General features: G+C 37.9%; 1 protein-coding gene across 1 annotated transcript; it reads right to left on the reverse strand.

Annotated features, from left to right (window-relative positions):
- Nucleotides 1-268: 268 nt before the first annotated feature.
- Nucleotides 269-17,510, reverse strand: GREM1 (gremlin 1, DAN family BMP antagonist). Its single transcript, XM_051977026.1, has 2 exons — nucleotides 16,804-17,510; nucleotides 269-5,273 (listed from the first exon to the last, which is right to left on the reverse strand). The coding sequence occupies exon 2, from the start codon at nucleotides 5,270-5,272 to the stop codon at nucleotides 4,718-4,720; it is 555 nt and encodes a 184-aa protein (XP_051832986.1). The 5' UTR covers nucleotide 5,273; nucleotides 16,804-17,510; the 3' UTR covers nucleotides 269-4,717.
- Nucleotides 17,511-21,139: the final 3,629 nt, after the last annotated feature.

Consider the following 21,139-nt stretch of genomic DNA (forward strand, 5'->3'; position numbering starts at 1 on the left):
ATAGTCAATTTTTTGGTTCCAATTTTACCACTTACTATCTGTGGAATCTTCAAGTCATTTGACCTCTTTGGATTTCAGTTTCACCATCTATAAAATGAGGATTTTGAGTAGATGGCCTCTTGATACTTTTCACCTCTAAATGTGTGATCTTATGATTAAAGAAATCTCTTCCTTCTCTACTCATTTACCTCTAACTTTCATCCCCAATATGAGAAATTAAACACACACACACACACACACACACACACACACACACACACACACAAAATATAGAAGAGGTTTCATTTATTGGTTACCCTTGAGAAAAGTTTATACATAAAATTCTTGAGGAAAAAAATCCAATCTTATTCAATTACATATAATTAGAAATTCATTTTAAATCAAATTTCCTTTTGAGTCCATGAACACATATAAAAAAATAAGGCACCTCATTGTCTATAGACATTTTTTTAGAATAAAGGAGAAGTTTAAATACATGATACAGTTTATATTAAATATCTTGGGGAATGAGAGATCAACAAGTTTTTTTTTTCAATCTTATGCATTAGTTAGACATTGATGTGTTCTATGCATAAAATTGGCATTACATTTTTTAAAATTTCCTTAAGGCAACTTTCTTTGTGAATTATTGCTGATATTTGGTATTTTTTTCTGTACATCTTGTCTTCACAGATACTGCTTAAAGTCTTTACAAATATTGCTTGAGGAATGTTCACCTCTGAAACATAAAACATAGCTGTCAGCCTCTTAATTTCTGATAACTGCAATACTTATCTGTGCACAGATACAACAAAGTTTGCTGTCTTCCTCTGAATAAAATCATCCCATACAAAAAGCTTGCAACCCCCTAGGAGGAACCAGTGTCTCCTTTGCACAATTCAGAGAAAAAGAAAAAAAATTGCTGTTATCACACTGAACAAAATATCTGAATTAATAATTACATTAAATACCCATCTTTCTGTTTATTCACATTCCACACAGTGGAAATTATCTCCTTTATCTTCAAATTTCTCTCTTCCCTTATCATAATTATCATTATTAATTTTCATCTTTGAAGAAATGCAGATGACAAAAACACTTAAAAGTATATAAATGTATATATATAAAATATGTATTTTAAAAGATGTCAGGTATATGCCATAATATGCAAATTCAGTGTTTGGCATTTTTCTAATAGGAAAGATTGAAATCATGTATATCTCTCAGTCAAAACAAACAAAAAAAAACCTACAGCAAACACAGAAAAGTACTATTGCATCATCAGTGAGTACCTGATATAATATCTAACCAATGTGGCATTTTAAGTAAATGATGGAAGATAGTCTATACTCATGCTAATCTTAACCAACAGTGGCATAAATAGACAAGTAGAACTGCTCTCTTTGTTTGCCCAGTTATGCTTTGGGGGTAGTCATGCTGCTGATTATCCTCGGGAAGTTAATTTTGAGGAAACTCTCTTTAGTGAAGCCAAATCCTCCCCAAATGCAAGACTGTGGTACAGGCTACTAAAAGGAAGATTATTGCTGGCCACTTAAGTCATCTCTTTTTAACAAAATCACATGCTTGTGGCAGAGTTAAAACAACAAGAGAAATTCAGTGTTTACTGGTTCTAAATGTTATTTCTCCTCTCTAGTGTGGTTTTACATTTTCGGTTCCATTCTCGTTTCCTCTTCCCACTCCCCATTTTGGCTTAGGCATTTGTGGACTTAATTAAAGCCATTCTGTGCTTTCCTGTTTGAGGATTTGAATGAAAGCAAGATTGCGGACAGACAGGATTAATGCAAAGAGTAGACAAGATACTTCCATATTGGAAGCATGTTTGTTTGGGCATAGGAAAGGAAGTGTTTATGAGTGGGTAAACACCTTGGGCTGAAGGTTAAGATTTATCAGGAAGGAATCGGAAGTGAAATTCAATTGAAATTGAAATAGGAATTCAAAATGAAATCCAGTGTTGAATCTTCAATTCTGCCTCAAAATTTTCTTGTTTATAGTTGCTGAATGGGAAGACTGTACATGTTTTCTTGGAGAGTTAGCAGTGCTCTGAAATTTTCAATTCCTTGTCTTTTGAGTGTCCATCCCCTCCCCAGTTGTGGAGCTGAGAAGGCGCTAGGCAGGAAGAATATAGGTTTAATTTTGATGTATAAAATTCCAGGCTCTGGAAAAACAATGTAGTCACACAAAAGAAACCAGAGTTAGGCCTGCCTACCCTCAACAGGGTTATCTTGGCCTTAGATAAAGAATAAGTCAGGAATTGGAAGCTGTCCTAGTTTATTTAGAGCAATGCAGATGAAGTGAACCAATAAATATTTGCATGATTACACATCAAAATGCCAAGATCATTAGACAAGAAACAAATTTTCTTATTCTGAATGCCTCCTTTTAAAAAAAAATGAAATAACAATTTCCCTTGAAATTCTGAACAGAGGACTATTCCCTCTGAATCATGAGATCTCTGTTCTTTTTCTTTTACCCCTTGTCTTTCTCTTACTTTCTGTTCTCTCAAAAACACTAGGTAAGAAATGAAACACTATAACCACAATGTTGCCAGAACCGTTCCAAGCTAAAGAGATAGTTCTACTAAATGGGGACTCTGTATAACACTCAATGCTATATTGGCATTTCCGTACTCTATTTGACAGGTTCAGATCTGGCACAATTAGGAAAGACTTTCTAAAAGAGCCAAATATTCTTAGCCAAAATTCTAATTTGCAAAAATAATGCCAAGCCTTTGGAAAAAAGAAAAAGAAAGTTGATTGAATGTTCTTTTAAAAGAGATTTTTCTATGCCATTTTCTCTATTTAAAAAAAAAAAAAAGATACCAGGTCCTAACTCTTCATGGCTAAGGAGGTCTGAGCAACATTTCTCATGAGCCTCAGGAACAAGGGGGGCAGTAGTGGTGGTTAGAGTCTTTTTATGTTAATTCACATAATTATGAAAATATTTAAATCTGACCTGGCCGATTTTATGTTGCTTATGTGCTCAGGGAATAATTAAATATATAATTAGATAATATAATTAGAAATGGTAGACCAACCAGAGCAGCTAGATGGCACAGTGAGTAGAATGCCAGATCTGAAGTCAGGAAGATGAGTCTTCCTGAGTTCAAATCTCGCCTCAGACATTTACTAGCTGTGTGACATTTAATCCTGTTTGCCTAGTTTTCCCTATCTATAAAATGAACTGTAGAAGGAAATGGCAAAGCACTCCACTATCTTTGCCAGAAAAACCCCAAAAGGGGCGCAGAAAGAATCAGACATTACTGAAAAACAACTGAACTAAAAACCGATGCCAATTTTAATTTTGATCTAAAACCTGTGATAAATGTCCATCAAACTGGCTTGGTTAGTAAGTAAACCAGCTGCCATGAAGTGACATGTGGTGGGAAAGAGAAAACTCTTTGAAGCCAAGCTTAATGTTAAGACCATAAGAAATTCTCCATCTTACAAAATATTTTCACAGCTCTATCTAAAAAATGAATTTAGGGTAATCGTCATATTCCATATATCTTCAACCTTGTGTTATAATAGGAAATCCAGGAAACTTCCAAACCAATCTGATTCTATTCATTAGGGGAAAGGGGGGAAAGGTCCGGTGAGAGTGGGTGCTATTTCACAGATGTCTCTATATCCATCACCTAGCATAGTGCCTAGGATGTTGTAGATTCTTAATAAATTCTTATTGAGTGAACAATCATATGATTTAATTTTCAGAAGACCTTAAGCCCTGTATTCGTGGGGAAATGGGGCAAAAAAAGTGAGGAAAAAAACTTCAAGATAGAAATTTGATCTTGGGCTGGAAAGTACCACAGTTAAAAGATTTGGCTCCCTACACTAATGTCAAGAAAGTCAGAGCTAAGGCTACCATATTTATTCAAAATGCACAACAGAGTTGAGAGTGTTAGGGGAGATATTTATCGAGTCCTTGCTTTACTTAGGTTCTCTTTCATGCTGACTTTACAGTGTTGCATTGTTCCCTCCACACCTCCTACCTTAATCCTGCCAAGCTTGTGTGGGTATTACTCCTAAATTCTACCTCCTAAACCACTACTAGTCCCTCAGTGTCTCACCTCCATTTTCTTGGCAATTCAAATTTCTTTTAATTATCTAGAATATTTTTGCAAAGGGGAAAGTACATAAAATCATAGTAAGAAAACAGCAGGGGAGAGCTTACAGAGAGGAATTTGGTTTGGAAACAGCTATCGATTTTGAGTTTGGGAGCACGGACCAAAAGTAGTTGAAAGGAATAGCTGCTTAGGAGCTTTTTTCTACTTCAGATGCAGGTCTGAAATCAAGTCCCTTCCATGTTCCATTAAAAAAGACCCAGAGTAACCACTGTCTGTGCAACACTCATTCTGAAGAGAATGTTAGATGTCTAAGAAGGCGCATTGAAGGCAGAGGCGAAGCAAGGCATCATCCCTGCCTGACTTGAGATTTGCCTCGGGAAGTTGCCAGGAATTTGAGTCATCCGCATCAGCCCCAAGTGCAACAGATACTCTACATAATATGAAGTACCCTTCCGAAGAGACTCTTACCCCCCATTGTGCCTCTGGACAAACATGCAATGCTCCATCACACAGACAAATACACACATGCACGCTCCCGCCGAGAGGCAGTGAGCAGTACTTCTTGCATCTGGGATTTGAGCATCGCAAGTGCCTTGGACTCGGCACTGGGCACATCTGGGGCTGAGTCATTAGGGTAGGCTGGGTGTCCGTAGCCTAATCCAAATCAATCGATATGCAACGACACTGCTTCACCCGGGTGACCCTTTTCTTCTTGGTCGGCGGCTGCAGTTCAGGACAATTGAGCGTCACCATCATGGTGGTGAATTTCTTGGGCTTGCAGAAGGAACATGACTGAAAGGAACCTTCTTCCTTCCGAATGTGCCTGGGAATGTAGAAGGAGTTGCATTGGCCATAGCAAAAGCGGTTGATGATGGTGCGGCTGTTGCAACCCTCCTCGTGGATGGTCTGCTTGAGAGGCTGAGTCTTACACCAGTCCCGCTTCAGGTATTTGCGTTCAGTCACATGCAGGGCCTCCTGGCTGGACTCGAGCACCTCCTCCCCAGGCATGGCAGTGCCCCGCCCCTGGCCCCGCCCCCGATTCCTGGCTCCAGGTTGTTGCGGAGTCTGCGTCTGCTCTGAGTCATTGTACTGGTCCTTATCGGGAGGGGGGATGGCACCTTGAGAGCCTTTCTTTTTCCCTTCAGTGGCTGACAGCAAGGTTCCCAAGAGCAGAAGCAAAGCCCCCACAGCGTAGGCTGTTCGACCCATCCTAAGGGAAAGGAAAGAGGGAGCAGAAAGGAGAATGCGATTAGTACCCTCACATGGAAAATAAAAGTGACTAAAAGTAACATTCATGTAACCCTTTGAAGTTTGTAAACGCTTACATCTCTTTGATCATCGTTTGATCCTTCTAATGTCCCTGTGAGATAGAGGCTCATTCATGCCTGAATTCACTAGGACTCCAGATTCTTTATGCTCCTGCTCTTACGCTACCACTTAGGTAATTTTCTTTGAGAGTGAAGAAGACAGGCTCTCACAGTTAGGTTTTACTACTAATTTACTGAGTGACCTTCGGCAAATCCCTGAAACTCTCTGAAAACTCAGATTTCTAGACTGTGTGGCTATGTATGACAAGAGAAAGCCCAATGGCTTGGGAGTCGGGAGAAATGAGATCCTGTTCCAGGTTTATCAGTAACCTGCCCACGGTTGTCCGTAGGACTGCCCAAAGTCATTTAATTTTTTCTGTGCCTCCATTTCTTCATCTATAAAACAGATGATCTCTGTGATATTTTCCAACTCTAAAATTTGGGGACAGTTTCTGATTGTTTTATGTCTTGGAATTTCAGTTCACAATTGCCCCAGGGTAAAATTAAAAGCCTACTGTGATATTTGTTTGAATTTACCAAACTACTTCTTCTCTTAAGAAAGCCTGATATACCAGAAAGAGCTAAATGTAGAGATAGGAAAATTTAGGTCCAACATTTACTAACTGTGCCATCATTGGCAAGTCAGTCACCCTTTCTGAGCCACAGTTTCCTCTTCTATGAAATGGGGATAATAGCCTATAGTATCTGGTCCCAATATGTAAGGATCAAATGAAATAAAGTTTTGTGAACTTTTAGAGAGCTATCTAAATGTCAATTGTTATCTTTTCTCTGACCTGGTTTCCTGATATTAGAGACAAAAAAAAAACACTGGATTATCACTTACTTTCTTTACCTCTCCCCACTCTTATTTTGGCCTAACTTTAAATTTTGACACATGAGAAGCAACTGGTAAAAACTGGATGATAACTTTAAAAAATTTACTCCCACCCTCATCACAAGAATACAGTGGGTCAGGTAGAGCAATGTGGTGTAATAAAAAGTACCAAATCAGAGATCTTGGTTCAAATTCTGCCCCTTTTATTTGCTACCTATTTGACTTTAGACAAGAAACTTCACCTTTCTGAATCTTATTTTGCCAATCGGTAAAATCTGCTAGACATCTAAGATGGACTTCAGCTCTAAATCTATGATCCCATAAACACAGGAATTATCCCAAAGACAATAAAATGTTTGAAAAACACACATTTCATAGGCCCAAAGAAGATACTGTCTTTCAACCCTAAGAATAATGTAGAATTACAACCACAAATTATCAAATATAAAAATATAAGTCAAAAAACCACTATCAAGATTCTGAGACAACCTAATACTTTGGGGGAAGTTCAAACTCAAAGCAAATAATGTGACAGTTTCATTCCAGTTCTGACTTTAGAGTTTCTGGCTTTTGTCAGTTTGGGTTACAACATCACTGTTATTTAAACAGAACAACTACCCCTCCCCAAAAAAATTAATTTCCTTGTTTTGCCTTAAAAGATCTCTTTTTTTCCTCTAAAAAATCTAGTGTTAAAACAGGGCATATTTTCTCCAGAGACCAAGATGACTTGAGCCAGAACTATTCTGTCTCCCCGGCAAATATACTTTATGCTTCGGCAACCCTTAGAAGTCTGTGTTATTTACCCAGTACTGTGCCAGTATCAAAAATAAAATTTAAACCAGTCATTGCCCATTTCAGCAGTGGAACATAATAGATGGCCTCAGGCCTGAACACTAGAGACTCTCTACCACACCTGCCAAAAATTGATCCCAGTTCAGTTCATCATTCCTAGCCTCAATTCCAGGTTTTATTACTTATTGATGATTGGTTGTTTGCAATATAAAATATTGTTTTTTACACTTTTTTGGGGGGGGGTAGGCAATTGGGGTTAAGCCCAGGGTCATACAGCTAGTAACTGTTAAATATCTGAGTTCAAATTTGAACTCAGGTCCTCCTGACTTCACCATCTAGCTGCCCCATTTGAGGACTTTAAAAAATTTTTCATTAAAGCTTTTTATTTTCAAAACATATGCATGAATAATTTTTCAACATTGACCCTTGCAAAACCTTGTGTTCCAAATTTTCCCTCCTTGACTCCATCTCCTCCCCTACATGACAAGCAATTCAATATATGTTAAACATGTTAAAATATATATGTTAAATCTAATCTATGCACACATATTTATACAATTATCTTGCTGCACAAGAAAAATCAGATCAAAAATAAAAAAGTGAAAAAGAACACAAAATTCAAGTAAATAACAACCAAAAGAGTGAAAATGCTATTGTGAATCACACTCAGTTCCCACAGTCCTTTCTCTGGGTGTAGATGGTTCTCTTCATCACAAGATCATTGGAACTGGCCTCAGTCATCTCATTGTTGAAAAAATCCACATCCATCAGAATTGATTTTCATATAATCTTCTTGTGGCCATGTATAGTGATCTCCTGGTTCTGTTCATTTCACTTAGCATTAGTTCATGTAAGTTGAGGACATTTTTAATAATAATTACTGGGATGGACACCATGCTTCTAGCTTTGCAAAGTGCTTTACAAATATTTCATTTAACGTTCACAACAACCCTGGGGATTAGAAGCTAACATAATCCCTATTAACAAATGAAGAAACCAAGGCAGATAGAGAGTTAAGTGACTTGCTCACCCAAGTAGTAAGGGTCTGAGGATGGATTTGAACTCAAGTTTCACTAACTCCAAGTACAATGCTTTATCCACTTACAATCTTAATGTCTTGTAAGAGAACACTTGTTCTAGAGGAAGAATATAGAATCATAAAATGTAGAACTTAGGGAATCTTAGAAATAATTAACCTAACTCCATCATTTTATACTTAAGGAAATGGAATCCAAGAGACTAATTGATTGACCAAAGATAAATAGTCACAGAGTAAGACACTATTAAGTAGCTGGTGTACTCCACACTCACCTGTGTCTCCTGACACATTTGGCAGGTGGATTAAGGAATCCGACTGGCTCAATAGAAGCAGCAGAAGAAGATAATTAAAAAAAAAAAAAAAAAAAGAATGAGGGGCCAATCTGGGATAAATTAAAAAATGTTGACAAGGCCTCCCCACTCATCTCATGGCAAGTAGTAGACCTGCTCCTTTAATTTAACCTCTTGTTTCTTCACAAGAAGAAAGTAGTTCTGTTTAAAGAGATCTATTTTATGGTGGCTGCTATTTCAAATCAAGGTGAGATCCATTCATAGGATGAGGAATGGAGAAGTAGAATGAAATTATATGGTGAAAAGTTTTTAAATTTTCCTCTGCAATATGAGAAAAAAACTATGTGGATTAATTGATAGTATCTTCTTTACAAATGGAAGGACTATTTTTTCATTTGTATTTTACAAAAAACATTAGGCAGCAAGGCAATATTCCTTGTATAAATTCATCCCCCAGAGCAAATCGGTGGCAAACCCCAGACTAGTGCTCAAGTTTTCTAACTTTCAGCCCAGCAAAGTCTCTGCTAGCCTGACCGACCTCCTAAAGCATACCATACTTTTTCTAAGGAAACTCCAAAATCCATTAGTTTTATGAACTGGTCTGAAGCCAAATTCTGTGGGTTTTATTTTCTAATTGAAGTCATTTTTATTCACTACTATGGGGCCAAAAAGAAAGCAGTAAATTCAGAACCATGTTTCACTTGTCAAATACTATATAAAATTCACCAAATGTGGTTTTTAATTTTAATTTGGACAGGCTCTGTTCTTCCTATGGGAGCACACATGTCCCTTAAGTCAAGCCAGAGGGGAAGGGGGGAAGGGGAAGAGAGTTTTTTTTTCCTAATTAAAAAAAATTACAGATTTCTTAGATTAACATTTAGTAGCTTGGCATAGTCTAGAAAAAAATATTATCAATTTTTTTTGTTCTTAAAAGAAAAAAAGCATAACTACTGTTAACTTTAAAGATCTTAAGTGCTTAGTGTAGACCATTAGAATTCTTAAACATTATAAATAGCTGTTAAGACAGTAGTAAAGACCAACTTCAAATATTCAATCAACCAAAGTCATTGTTTCCTGGAGGCCAATAATACTCTGAAGAATAGGGGGAAAGTAGTTGTTAAAAGCTCTGTTTCCTGTATCTTTGTGGTAAGTTAAAGGGAGTGCATGTTGTTAACTAACTAAAAACATGGAACCCTGAACTTGGGATCTGTTGAGTCAGGATTGGAGTTCACTTTTCCATTACTCTTCGTTAGGACATTCCCCACTCCCACCTTCCAAATCTTCTGCCTAACAGTTTGTATTTTTTAAGTAACTTCAGGAATGTGAAGGGGCAACAAAAAGACTCAGAGGTAATATTCCTTCCATTAAATTTTAAGTTCCATAGGAGCTTTATCATTTTTCATCTTTGTATCTTGAGTATATAATGCTCAGAGCAAATGCTTTAATAAATGCTGTCTTGATTCATATTAGTATCTTGAAAAACTGAAACAGTCTCTTGTACACAGTAGATGATCAAAAATTATTGATATCCTAGAAAAGATTTTGTATAGGTTCATCAGTGAATCCCCCCATTATGAGGACCATATGTGTTCTGAGTGTTTCTATTCATTATACTGTCCACTTATATAATCAAACTAGATCATTCTTCTAACAAAATTAAATGGAATTAACAATGACAACCAATATAAAAGATCGTCTCTCTGTCATGTATGACTTTAGGCATGTCATTTAACTTCTCTAAGTCTTAAATTTCTTCATCTGTAAAATGAGAAGGTTTGAGTTGTGTTTAAAGTCATGTCTAGCTCTTTGAGTTGGATTCTATGATCCTTTGGAATCACTTTTGTTTCAACTGAAGGCAGAAGCATGCTAGAGTCAGCTCATACTTTGACAAACCTTTGTTAAATTATCAGTATGAACATTTACATCTCAGAAAATGATGAAGGCTTCAGACCAGGGCTTGATTTAGTGTTCTGTGGATTGTCTAGATGTAAGGAAGTAATGGAGAAAATGTTAATAATGTAAATTAAACTTAACAGTATCACACCAATTTTTTTTTTCTCTAGAAGGCCAGTTGTTAAATATTTGCTCACCATACCAGTGAACGGATTTTTTGACAAAATCTGTTTAGATTTTGTCTAATTAGACATTAGAAGTCTATGTCAATTTCATTGAATATTCTTTCATGTAATCAGTCAGATTTTTACGAAAAGCTATGGCTATAATTGCTATCTCCTCACAAGTTTTCCTCCCTTCCTATCTCTTTAATACCTGATTAAAAATATATCTTTTTTACCTGATCCTTTCTTTGAGTTTTCCTTCATGATTGAGAAAGAATGTTTGCATGCAAGACACTCAATGTGTGTGACATAAACTGATTTTCAGGTCATGGTGGTGAGTGCCAACCACTGGAAAGGCTTCAGGAGCATAATCTACTGGATCTTAAACCACCACAATAAAAAGAAATGGAACTAGTTTGTACAACCTGTTTCTAATGCTCTTTATTTCACATTAGACAGACTGTTATCTTATTGAATTTGGGCTATTTCCTTTTTTCTCTGTTCTCTCAGCATTTCATAATTCAGCTGACTTGTGCCACATCTACTACTAATAATAATATCCAGCATTTATGTAGCATTTTAAGGTTCGCAAAATGCTTCACATATCTTATTTCATTTGATCCTCACAACTCTGGGAGGTAGGCACTATTATTATCTCCATTTTACAAATAAAAAAACAAGTGGGTGAGGTTATATTACTTACATTCAGTGTCTGGAAGCAAGATTAAAAGACACTCAGGTCTTTACCATTATGAGCCTAGTTCTCTTTCTACTAGCTGTCTAGTTTTTAAGTTTGACATAATGAATACAATAGAGAAATGCTAATAGGAAGTTAAATGCTTTCCCTAAGGCCTTGGGGTAATTCTCAGTATAAAGTTTTGAAAAGACTTTGGGAAAAGACACACCTTAATGTGATTATCAAGTTGTTCTCCCTCTGCTCCTTAAAAAGATGCTGAAGATGATCATTTTATATGCTACACTTTTTGGATGATGTGACCCTTTTCTCCCCAGGTTTTTGGTCTAGGAAAGACAGAGGGTAAAAGTGGGAAAGACTTGGGTATATTATTGTTTTAGAGCTAAAATGAATTAATTAAAACTCAAGATAATGATAATTATAAAATAAAATAATCTAAAATTTTCTGATTTACCAAAGAAAAAAGCAGACTTTATATGTTTAAAAAATGGTTGAGTTCGGGGCAACCCTGAAGTTAGGAGAACCTGAGTTTAAATTTGATCTCAGACACTTAACGCGTCCTGGCTGTGTGGCCCTGTGCAAGTCACTTAACCCCAACTGCCTTAGCAAAAAAAAAAAAAAAAAAAAAAAAAGCCTTCGAAGAACTAGAAACTCATTTATTCTCTGTATATTACTAGTATCCAAACCAACAAATCCTGAAACCGAAGAGACCTTTAATTAAATTGGACTTGTCTCTATTGCATAGACCAGATGACATTCAGAATCTGAAGACACAAAAATTTAGAAGCTGGGTATTTATAGGATTATTAGTATATTAAAATAAGTTGAACAAAAACTATTCTGTAATTTAAAATATAATTCCATTAAAATGGTGACGTCAAGACAGATTCATGTTACATAAAGGTTTTTTTTTTTTTTTCCTATTAGTATAGCTCTCTTACTCTAGGGCAGGGTTTCTTAAAATTTTTTCTACTCTCAAACCCTTTCTGCCCCCAAAATGTTTACATGATCCTGGGGAATATAGGTATATAAAATAGGTATATAAATCATACATTTATCGATAATAAGTCATAGTTTTAGCCTCCCACATTCAGTTATGAGACCCCATGTGAGGTTGTGAACTACAGTTTAAGAAGCTGGGCTCTAGGGTAAAATGATCTGACACCATGAATGATTGAATTTGTAGTGTATAAATGCAAACTTTTTCTTATTTGTAAATGGGCATAACGGATTCTCCCCCTTAAAACTTCATTGTTTTAAAAATGCTGAAAACTTGCATTTAGGATCATTTTTTTAGAGATAGAAGGGGCCTGGAAGATCATCTAATCTAATTCCCTCCTTTTATAGAAGAGAAAACTGAGGCACAAAGAGATTAAATAACTTCTCCAGAGTTACACCAGTGATAAAGCCAGAATTTAAATCCAGGTTCTCTGTCTCTAGAACTAGTGTTCTTTCCACCTTAACAGGCTACCCTGAATGAATAAAACTGCTTTTTCATCTTGTTTTTGATGGGAAAAAAGGTCTATTATTAGTTCACTTTTCTGGGGCTGGGATGTGCAATGGGATTGCAGTCCATTTCATAGTGACAAAGGATTGGAAACTGAGTGGATGCCCATCAGGTGGAGAATGGTAGAATAAGTTATGGTATATGAATGTTATAGCATATTATTGTTCTATAAGAAATGATCAGCAGGATGATTTCAGAAAGGCCTGAAGTGACTTACATTAATTGATGCTAAATGAAGTGAGTAGAACCAAGAAAACAGAATACACAACAACAAGAGATTATATGATGATCAATTCTGAGGAATTTGGCTCTTTTCAACAGCGAGATGATTCAGGTCAATTCCAATGGTCTTGTGATGGAAAGAGCCATCTACACCCAGAGAGAGGACTGTGGGGACTGAGTGTGGATCACAATATGGTATTTTCACTTTGTTGCTACTGTTGTTGTTTGCCTGCATTTTGTTTTCTTTTTAATTTTTTTCCTTTTTGATCTGATTTTTCTTGCACAGAATGATTATTGTGGAAATACATATAGAAGAATTTCACATGTTTAACATATATTAGATTACTTGCTGTCTAGGGGAAGAGGTGTGGGGAAGAGAGGGAGAAAAATATTTGTAATTCAAGGTTGCAATGCTGAAAACTATCTGTGCTTATATTTTGAAAATAAAAAGCTTTATTTAAAAAAAGAAATGGAAATCCTTTTGACTATAAAAGCAATTAAGGGGATACCTGACTTCATGATTCATTCTAATTTCATCTAGCCCATAAAGTCACCTCCCCAAACACACACACACACACACACACACACACACACACACACACACACAAAACACTAAAAATAAAGGTTGAATTCTCAACTTAGTGTACCAAATTAGTCATTTCTGAGACATAATTTCTTCACAAGAGTCATTACAGATAATGCTATTTCCCAGCATTATCTCTTAGTACAGTTGTATCTGTCGCAATATATAAAGTATCCTTTATATATAGTACATAATAGTAGCATAGTAATATCCTGTATAAAACTATATATGTATAAAACAAAATCTTTAAGCAGACAGAAAGGGAAATGCCCTTGCCATGCATTTAATTTATGTCTTTGGTATTGAAGATAACTTTTCTAGGCAAAATACTTTTGATCCTGAAGTATTAGAAAGTCTAGAGATATAATTTAAATGTCACCATTTCCCCATATATTTATTTAGCACAGTGCTCGGATGGGGAGCTTCAATTTGAAAGACAGAGGCAAAGCAGAACCAAGTTGCTGATGCATAATCAAATCGGAGGTAAGAATCTGCGTCCTAGTCAAAAACTGCAAAGAAGAGGAAATGAATCATGTTTCTATTCTTCTCCAGTGTGGTCACTATAGTTAGTCCAGAAGAGACTCTATTATTTTTCTTCACTCCCAAACTTTCATGTAATTGGATTTGCTCTTCCATGAATTTTAGATTTCTCTAGGCTGTATTCTACAAGTTTCTCCTTCAAAAAAACTGTGCTAAAAGTAATGAACCTATGAGAATATCAAACCCACAAAATGCAGAATGAAAATGCTAAGTTCAATAGTAACCTTAAGGTTTTTCATTTTTAGAGTAGCCACAGTTCTGAAGATATCTTAAATAAAATTTCATGCTCAGAATGAAACAAAATGAAACAAGGAAGATTAGTTGATTCAGCAGAATTGCTTTAGACTTTAGATTATGTGCTAGATACACTGGAGACCTAGATGGGGTCTGAATGTGAATTATGCTCTTAAGATCTTACTTTGGTGCTTTGGAAAGTTTTTCAGATATTTCACTCTTAAAGAGTTATCTTAATCTTTTCCCTTCTATTTGTTTTACTTGTGTGTATACACAGAAAGAAACAATCCTATAAGGCAGTTTAAATAGAAAATAACAAAATGGGTTGATTGAATCAACTCTTTTTCTGGCAGCATCACGTTGGAGAAAATAAACAACTACTCAAAAACATCACCTAGATTTGCTACTTCGATCAAAAGATTCCATGCCTGATTCTGGTTTAGGCATTGAAAAACTTATTATCTTAGCAAAGAAACACTTCTGAATGTGTTGTTAGTGTTGTTGTTAAAAGGCTTACAGATTCTTCTAAAAGAAGGTAGTAGAGGGCTTGAAGTGGGAACAAAGGAAGGACACAACAAACCCCAGCAGGGAAGCAATTCATTTCTGATTCTGCAATCTGGAGGTAAACTTCCCTAAGGAAAAGTGATTTTGGTGCTTGTGCACACATTCTCTCTCTCTCTCTCTCTCTGTTATGTCTTTCTCATTGTCTATCTGTTCTCTGTCTGTCTGTCTCTGTCTCTGTGTCTGTCTCTCTCTCATTTTGTTTTATTATCTTTCTCTCTGTTATGTCTTTCTCTCTCATTGTCTTTCTGTCTGTTCTCTGTCTCTGTCTCTAATTCTGTCTGTCTGTGTGTCTCTGTCTCTCTGTCTCTGTCTCTGTCTCTCTCTCTCTCTCTCTCTCTCTCCCCTTCTCCCCCTCTTTCCCTCTCTCCCTTTTTCTCTTTCTCCCTCTCTTCCTCTCTCCCTCTTTACCTATATCCAGTCAAAACACCTAAGCTCTTTTCAATATCCAGTGGCAAACTGGAGACCTCAATGGCTAAGGTGTGTGGAGCTGGAAAGCCCATTCCAAGATGATGCAAAAGGAGGCTATGGGTGGCGTTTTGATTTTCACTTAACATTATTAATACGTTAAGGAGTCAGCCTGGCACAGAGGATAAAATATAGGCTCAGGAGTCAGAAACGATTTGGGTTCCTACAGTGAAGCCCTGCACAAAGCCCCTAACTTCTCAGAGCTTTCGGCAATTCTAAAACTAAATTATCAACTAATTGCCGATCTGTACAATTGGAAGTTTACCACAGCTAGAAGACCCTTCACTCTTGTAAAATCACAGGCTCCTCTTAAACAAGGGTTGGGGAGAGGAGATTAGTTGCAACATTAATTGTATTAGCCCCCAACTGAACTTTCTATAAGTTGTTTGTAAAGTCAAAAAAGCTTGACCAGACCGAGCCCGCCTAGTAGACGCGTCCCAGAGACAATGCAGGATTGCAAAACTGCCCAGAGCTTCAGGCTTTCTTGTGACACAGAATCTGCTTCCCTGGAGATTCTGGCACCTACAGCCCATCGAAAGCCTGGGCTGCGACTTCCCTTTTTGAGTGACACTTTTGAGTGGGGAAAAGGTAATGGGGAAATTGGAGTTCGGTACCAGCATCTACAGAAAAAAATATCTTCTAATCGGGTCATTAAGAATAAGAGAGATTCAGTGTGAGAGAAGGGAGGGAGTGTCACCCAGGGTTGAACAACGGTTGTTTAAAAGCAGATCCTGGGATCTTAAACTTTGAGTCTCTAGGGGTTCCTGACTTATTTCGGTTTAGAACCGCACACAGGTTCCCCTGAGCCAGAGCAGCCTTTTACCAGGTGTGCTAGGGTACAGGCAACGGGTTCTCACGCGGCTGCTACCATACTCTTACGATCCTTCGGTTTTTCCTTCTCTTCCAGCTCTCCAACTTTGCGCGACCAGTACAAGATATGAGACTGGCGCGCACACACAGACACACACGCACATCACACGCATACATGCACATACCACACGCGCACACACACATCACACACGCACACGCCGCACGCACTCTAAAACGCAAAAACACACCTGAGAAATTCAGATTTCTCCTCCTCCTCTTCCCCTCTGTCCTATTCCTTCTCACTATCAAGTCCCTAGGACTCAATCCCGTGCTATGCCCGGATCGGAACTGATGGCCGGATGACCCCTGTGCTCTCCAAATCTCAAGTCCTTGCCCAAAAGGGAGATGAGACGAAAAGGCCTCAGCATCTCCTCGCCTCTCTCCCTAACAGATGGGGTCTCTTCCTGCCTTTTAGGAGGACAGGAGGTTCTGGTTAGGTAAGAAGTCAGTAAGGTGTACGAAAGCGGAATCTATGCCTCCAGACAGACTTGATCTCCATGAGTTCCACTGCAGAGAAGCAACCTGCAACTCGGGACAGCTCCTCAGGACCTTGCGGTCCTTCCTGGAATCGCGGCTGTCAGCAGCCACCTCCGCCCGAGAGAGCTAGGAAGGAGGATCACAGCATGCATACAGTGGAGGCCCGAGCTGCGTTGAAGGAGGGGCTCCAGATTCACTATAGGAAAGCTCTCCTGATCGGCTCTGTACCCTACCAAGCACTGGCATCAGTCGGGCTCAACTCACCTGTTCCGAAGCCTCCTTTTTTCTTCTCCTCTCTTAGTGACCCGAGCGTTTTGTAAGTCTTCCCGAGTCGCTGGGACTGCCCCAGGGGCTGGTTCCGTGCCCCCCGAACCCCCTGGGGTTAGCCTGGCAGCTGCGACTGTGTCTGCGCTGCTGGATTGGCCCCCGAGTCCATGGAGGGCGCGCCGAGTGCCTCAGCATCCCAGCGTCTCCCATTTAAATGTCCGCCGGCTGAACGCCGCGCTCCGGGGCCTCGCCACATCATTGGCCAGGCGCCGCCCGTCCCGGACCCGCTATTCCGCCCCCTTTTCCCGTTACTGAGTCCCCCTCCTTCCTCTCCTCCTCACGCCCCCCCCTCCCCGGCTCCCAGCGGGGACCCCTACCAGACTGAACCCGCCTCCTTTTCTCCTCCCTCCCCAAAACCCCCTCCCTCTGCCGGGCCAGCGGGGAGAGGTCACCCCAGGGGACCGCGCCTGGAATGCACAGCAAATCACATTTTCCGCTCCCGTTAGAAGGGGAAGATCGGTAGGAAATCCCCCAGCCTTCCCACCCCCCTCATTTTCTCCTCCCCCGCCCCCAGAGCTTTGCCTTTCTCTCCTCCTGAGGTTCTTTCATTGCCTTGTGGCTCCTACATCCCTGTTGGTTGCGATCTCCTGATAGAGGAGATCTGTGTCACGATAGATGATGCGGTTATTTTCATTCAGTCTAAGATCGATCAGAGAAAGCGGGACCCTGAGGGCTCGGGGATCTCCGGGATTTGACTCTAGACCCCTAAATTTGAAATGCACCTCAAAGATTCTCTTAGCCACCAAGAACTCAACCGCCAAGGACCTCGGAGCACTTAATCCGCCTATCAACATTTCTTCTTCTATCCCCTTACTCTCCTTTCCAGGGGTTTCTTTTAAATGCAGACTAGCTTTTTAAATGCAGACTAGGCTACAGATGTTTTGCGGTATCCTTCAGATGTACGGAGAGAAGTGGAGGAAAGAAAACCTGAAAGGACAAAATTTAGTCGACCTCACAGAGGGAAATATTTACTAATGGAGAATCAGATAATTGTAGCAGAGATAATTAAATTTCGAAAATCTAACGAGAAAAGTTAGATGCAGAAGTTCAAAAGTAAAAAAAAGTCTTAGTTTGGGGATATATATTATTGTTCATCCAATTAATATATGAGACACTCTTAGGTACTGTGAATTGTGTGTGCATGTGTTTTCAAATAAGAGTAAGGACTTTTTTTTACATTTGCCTTCCCTAGTCATCCCACTCCCATATCATACAGAAGAAGAAAAAAAAATGTACATCGATTTAATCGGCATTAAAAAAAGAGAAATCTGTTATTCGGAAGACTGTGGAAATTGTTTTGCCATGACCCATGAGCAAATATTGGCCTTTCTTTATCTGCAATCAGCCTTGTCTGGATGTAGAAAAACACTAAAAATTATACAAATTAAAAGTTATACAAAAGTATGTTTTGCAAGAAGCAAATCTGAAGATTAGCTTCATTTGTGACAATGAAATCTACAAAAGAGGCGCTGGGATTTAAGCAACAGTTTTCATAAATAACAAAGTCAGAGAAAGTCGGAGAAAAAGTTCCCTTTTGGAAAGGGAACTTGCTGCTGATCTAAAGTCGGAGACAACAATCCTAATAATTTAAAATGACCTTACGAGTAGTTTTTTTTTTTTCCCCAAATTTTCTTGGAATAAGCAACTTCCACAAACATATGGAGTATAACATCTGAATAGATGCCTTATGTCAAACCAGTTTAACATCCAATAGTTGAATGAAGAGAGTGGTTAACATAGACATATATGTAAAATATTAGGGTGTGACTATTTAACCAAGAATTGCATGAGACAAAGCCTTCGCTGGACTGTTCTGATTTAAATGTGTGGAGCCAAATTCCATCATTGAATAAACTACTCTTCAATCTTTCCAAGATACCTAATCTCACTGGTGCCAGTGTTGTCTCCAACTGCAATGATTACAATCCCTCTCACTTTTGGTCTTCGTGATTATTGTGTCTAGAAAAATCCATTATCTAGTGATCACTCTTACCTACCACTCTTGAGAATAATGCTTTTTATTATCTCCTCTTTAAATGCATCCTGTAAATATTATGTACTTTGCTATGACTAAAGAACTAGTTTATTACATCATAAAGTCTATAGTGATGAGTTTCTCAGAATTTTGCTAGGTTAATCTTAGTCAAAAGATATTCAGGCCATGAAAGGCCCATTCCAGGATTCTTTCCAGGTCAGTAGAGGCCTCCAGAGTTTGTACTCAGTTCTGTTTCTATAAACTAGGAACAAAGCAGACATGTTTTGGTAATTCATTAGCAGTAAGACTATGTCTAATTCCAGTATCATTTTAAGATGTTTTGACACCTCTGTTTGTGGGGGTGTGTGAGAAAGAGAGAGAGACAGAGAGAAACAAGAGACAGGATCAGAAGGAAGGAAGGAAGAAAAGAAAGAAGGAAGGAAGGCAGGAAAGATGGAAGAAAGGAAGGAAGGAGAGAAGTGGGAAGGGAAAAAAAAGGAAGACTTCATTTTTAGAGATTAATAAACCATAAGAATTGATTCTTCATTCAGTGATCTTTTGTCTTAAACTGTAAATAAATTGTAGAGCTCAGTAATGATAATAAATGATTAGATTAATTCAATTGAATTCAACAAATATTTATTAAATGACTACTGTGTGCAAGGCACTATGCTAAGTGATGGGCAGATAATGACAAAAATGAAACTCTTCCTTCAAAGAACGTGCATTTTAATAGGAAGTGAGGGATGGGAAGGGAAGTATGTAACATGTATGTAGATAAACAGAAAATTTAGACAAAGAAATACAAACTAATTCCAAGAGGGAAAGAATACTAATATCCGGGAAGTTTTGTAATAATATACAAAACTTCCATATATTTTGCTGCTCTAGCATCATCTTCATGGGGTAAAGGAAACTATTTGGATAACCATGAATTTCATTTGTTTACATAGTAAAGCACTGTACCAAATGGTATGGATTTGCTGGGACTAAAGAAGTAGATTCTTACATCAAGAGGTCTATTGTAATGATGTGAAGGGTCATTAAAAATCTCTAAGGTTGTTGTCTTTGACCTTAGATTGACAGATTTCAGAGCCAGCAAGATTCAGATTCAAATCCTGCTTCTGGTGCTAACATATATGTTAGTTATGCTAGCAATTCTCTAGGATTTTAAATTATTGAACCACTATTATTCTGGTTGAGTACAGAGTTTCCAAATCAGATGCATGAAAACACAGATTATAGCACCTCTTCCCCTAAAAATGTGTTTATTGTAAAAACTATACGTAAATTCTGATCAGATTAGAAGATCCCTTAGAATATGAGCTCCTCCAGGGCAAGGATTGCTTTTCATTTTTGTATTTACCTCTATCCCAAACATGACTTGCTTGTAATGGAAGCTGCTTATGAAGTGGAATTGAACTGAAGTATAGGAAACTAAGCCAAAATTGTTGAAGTGAAGGTGGGAAGCAGAAAGGAAAGATCAAATCATTTTGCTTGCATTACTCTATTTAAGCCTTGTTTTTTAGTAGATATAGAGTGGGGAAATAAGTGGACTAGGAATTTATTTTAACAACCAATACACCTTAACACATTAAAAAAAAGTTCTTTTTCCCAAATCATTTTAGGACTACTAAATAGATATTGTAAGCAGTTGGTGGAGTAACAGATAGAGCACTGGTCTTGGAATCAGGAAGATCTGAGTTCAAATCTGCTTCATACCATGTGACCCTAGGCAAATACTTTAATCCTGTTTGCCTCAGTTTCCTCACCTGTAAAATGAGCTGGAGTAGGAAAGTCTTCAGTATCTTCACCAAGAAAATCTCTAATGGATTCATAGAGAGTCAGACACAACTGAAGTGATTCAACAATGAATAGATATAAATTGAAAACAAGACACCTTCATTCTAATCTGAGTTGGGCTACTTATTTAAATGGTCATTTGCAATTGATCACCAAGGACTGTGTTAGATAGCTCTATATATTACTGTGATTTCACTCTTTTGTTTAAGAACTGAATTACCTAGTAAAGTCTATAGGTCAGGTGTAAGAAGACCTTGATATTTGTGGAGAAAGATTGAACTTGAACAGATCATTTCATCAATTTCTCAGCCTAAAATATGTCATCTGGAAAACATTGTATTTCCAGTATACCATACCTTTCAGATTTAGTTTCCTCAATCTATAAATAAGAAGCGATTGAATTAGATGAACTCTAAGGTCCTTGACTCTACTATTATGATGCTGTAATCTGTCTCTGTCTCTCTCATTTCTCTTCTCTCTAATTTTGTTAAGAAA

Source organism: Antechinus flavipes, chromosome 2 (assembly GCF_016432865.1).
Source record: "Antechinus flavipes isolate AdamAnt ecotype Samford, QLD, Australia chromosome 2, AdamAnt_v2, whole genome shotgun sequence".
In the NCBI taxonomy this organism is placed as follows: domain Eukaryota; kingdom Metazoa; phylum Chordata; class Mammalia; order Dasyuromorphia; family Dasyuridae; genus Antechinus; species Antechinus flavipes.